This window comes from Myotis brandtii, unplaced genomic scaffold (assembly GCF_000412655.1).
Source record: "Myotis brandtii unplaced genomic scaffold, ASM41265v1 scaffold604, whole genome shotgun sequence".
In the NCBI taxonomy this organism is placed as follows: domain Eukaryota; kingdom Metazoa; phylum Chordata; class Mammalia; order Chiroptera; family Vespertilionidae; genus Myotis; species Myotis brandtii.
Window position 1 is genome coordinate 2,451,691 of NW_005370286.1, and position 1,075 is coordinate 2,452,765.

At 44.8% G+C, this 1,075-nt stretch overlaps 1 protein-coding gene across 1 annotated transcript in view; it reads left to right on the plus strand.

Annotated features, from left to right (window-relative positions):
- Positions 1-1,075, plus strand: part of SFXN4 (sideroflexin 4) — a gene marked incomplete at its 5' end in the record, with an annotated part of 16,824 nt that continues 15,749 nt past the window's right edge. Inside the window, one exon of the mRNA XM_005879706.2 lies at positions 1-120. Coding sequence (XP_005879768.2) covers positions 1-120 — 120 coding nt within the window. The remainder of the gene's footprint in view (positions 121-1,075) is intronic.

A 1,075-nucleotide genomic window follows, 5' to 3' on the forward strand; every position in this document is an offset into this window, starting at 1 on the left:
CATATCTTCGTTGTTCTGCTGTTAACTTCTCGGGTGCTTTTCCCCCTTCTTAAGTCTTTTTTTCAGAGATGTCTTCAGTGGACAGAATTATTGGATCCTACAAATTTGTTCATTTCAATTGTAAGTATTCTTCTTGCTTTCGGCGCTAATGGATTTTACATTTTATTCTGAAACAGGAAGACTGTGTCCCTTTGGAAAGCAGGTGAAATAACAATCCACGTAGATCCCCATGCTCTTACTCCTTCGGATGAGCTTGGTAGATTGGAAGGGTAATAAGTAAAAGTGGGCGTCCAATTAACACGAGTACCAAGCCCCGGGCCAGGTGCTGGAGGTTCAGAGGGGATCAGACGAACCTTGCGGGGGATGGAGGACAGACTGGCAATGCTAGTCACAGGCCTTGACCTAAGGATCCAAGGGGGGGTGTCACAGGGAATTGGGGGAGGGTGTTGAAGGAAGGCTGAGAAGGAGAGGGGACTGTGAGCAAAGCTCAGGGGAGGAGAGCAGGCCACCCAGTCACCAGGCAGTTCTTAAAGGACCTTGTGTGTCACTCACGGGGTGGCCTTGCTTCCAAGCGAAAGATGGTTTGAACCAGATGTGGCTGAGGGAGGTAGGAGAGAGTTCCTGTCACCAGCAATGACCCTTAAGGGCCAGACTCAAAGGGACACTCTCATCCCTGTGCTCAGGATGCTCCCATCAGCCTTATTTATAACAGGAAACAACCTGAATGTCCATTGGCAGAGAAATATGATGTGGTATATTCATACAGTGGAATATTGATTAGCTGTTCAAAGCGATAACCTAGTTACCAGCATATATTAAGTAGAAACATACAATATGTGTGTGTTAAACGGGAAGACATGGTGTCTGTGATGTTTAGTGGAAAAGCAAGATGCATAAATACAGTAGTTATGCAAATTACAAAAAGCACACCAATACTATGTATTTGTTTATGGAGACATGCATTCATGTGTGTATACGTATAAAAAGCTGGACTGGAAGTTTATACCTTGAACTTGTAATAGTGGTTACCTCTGATAGAATGGGGAGGGAAAGAAGACTGGGTGATGGCTGTTTT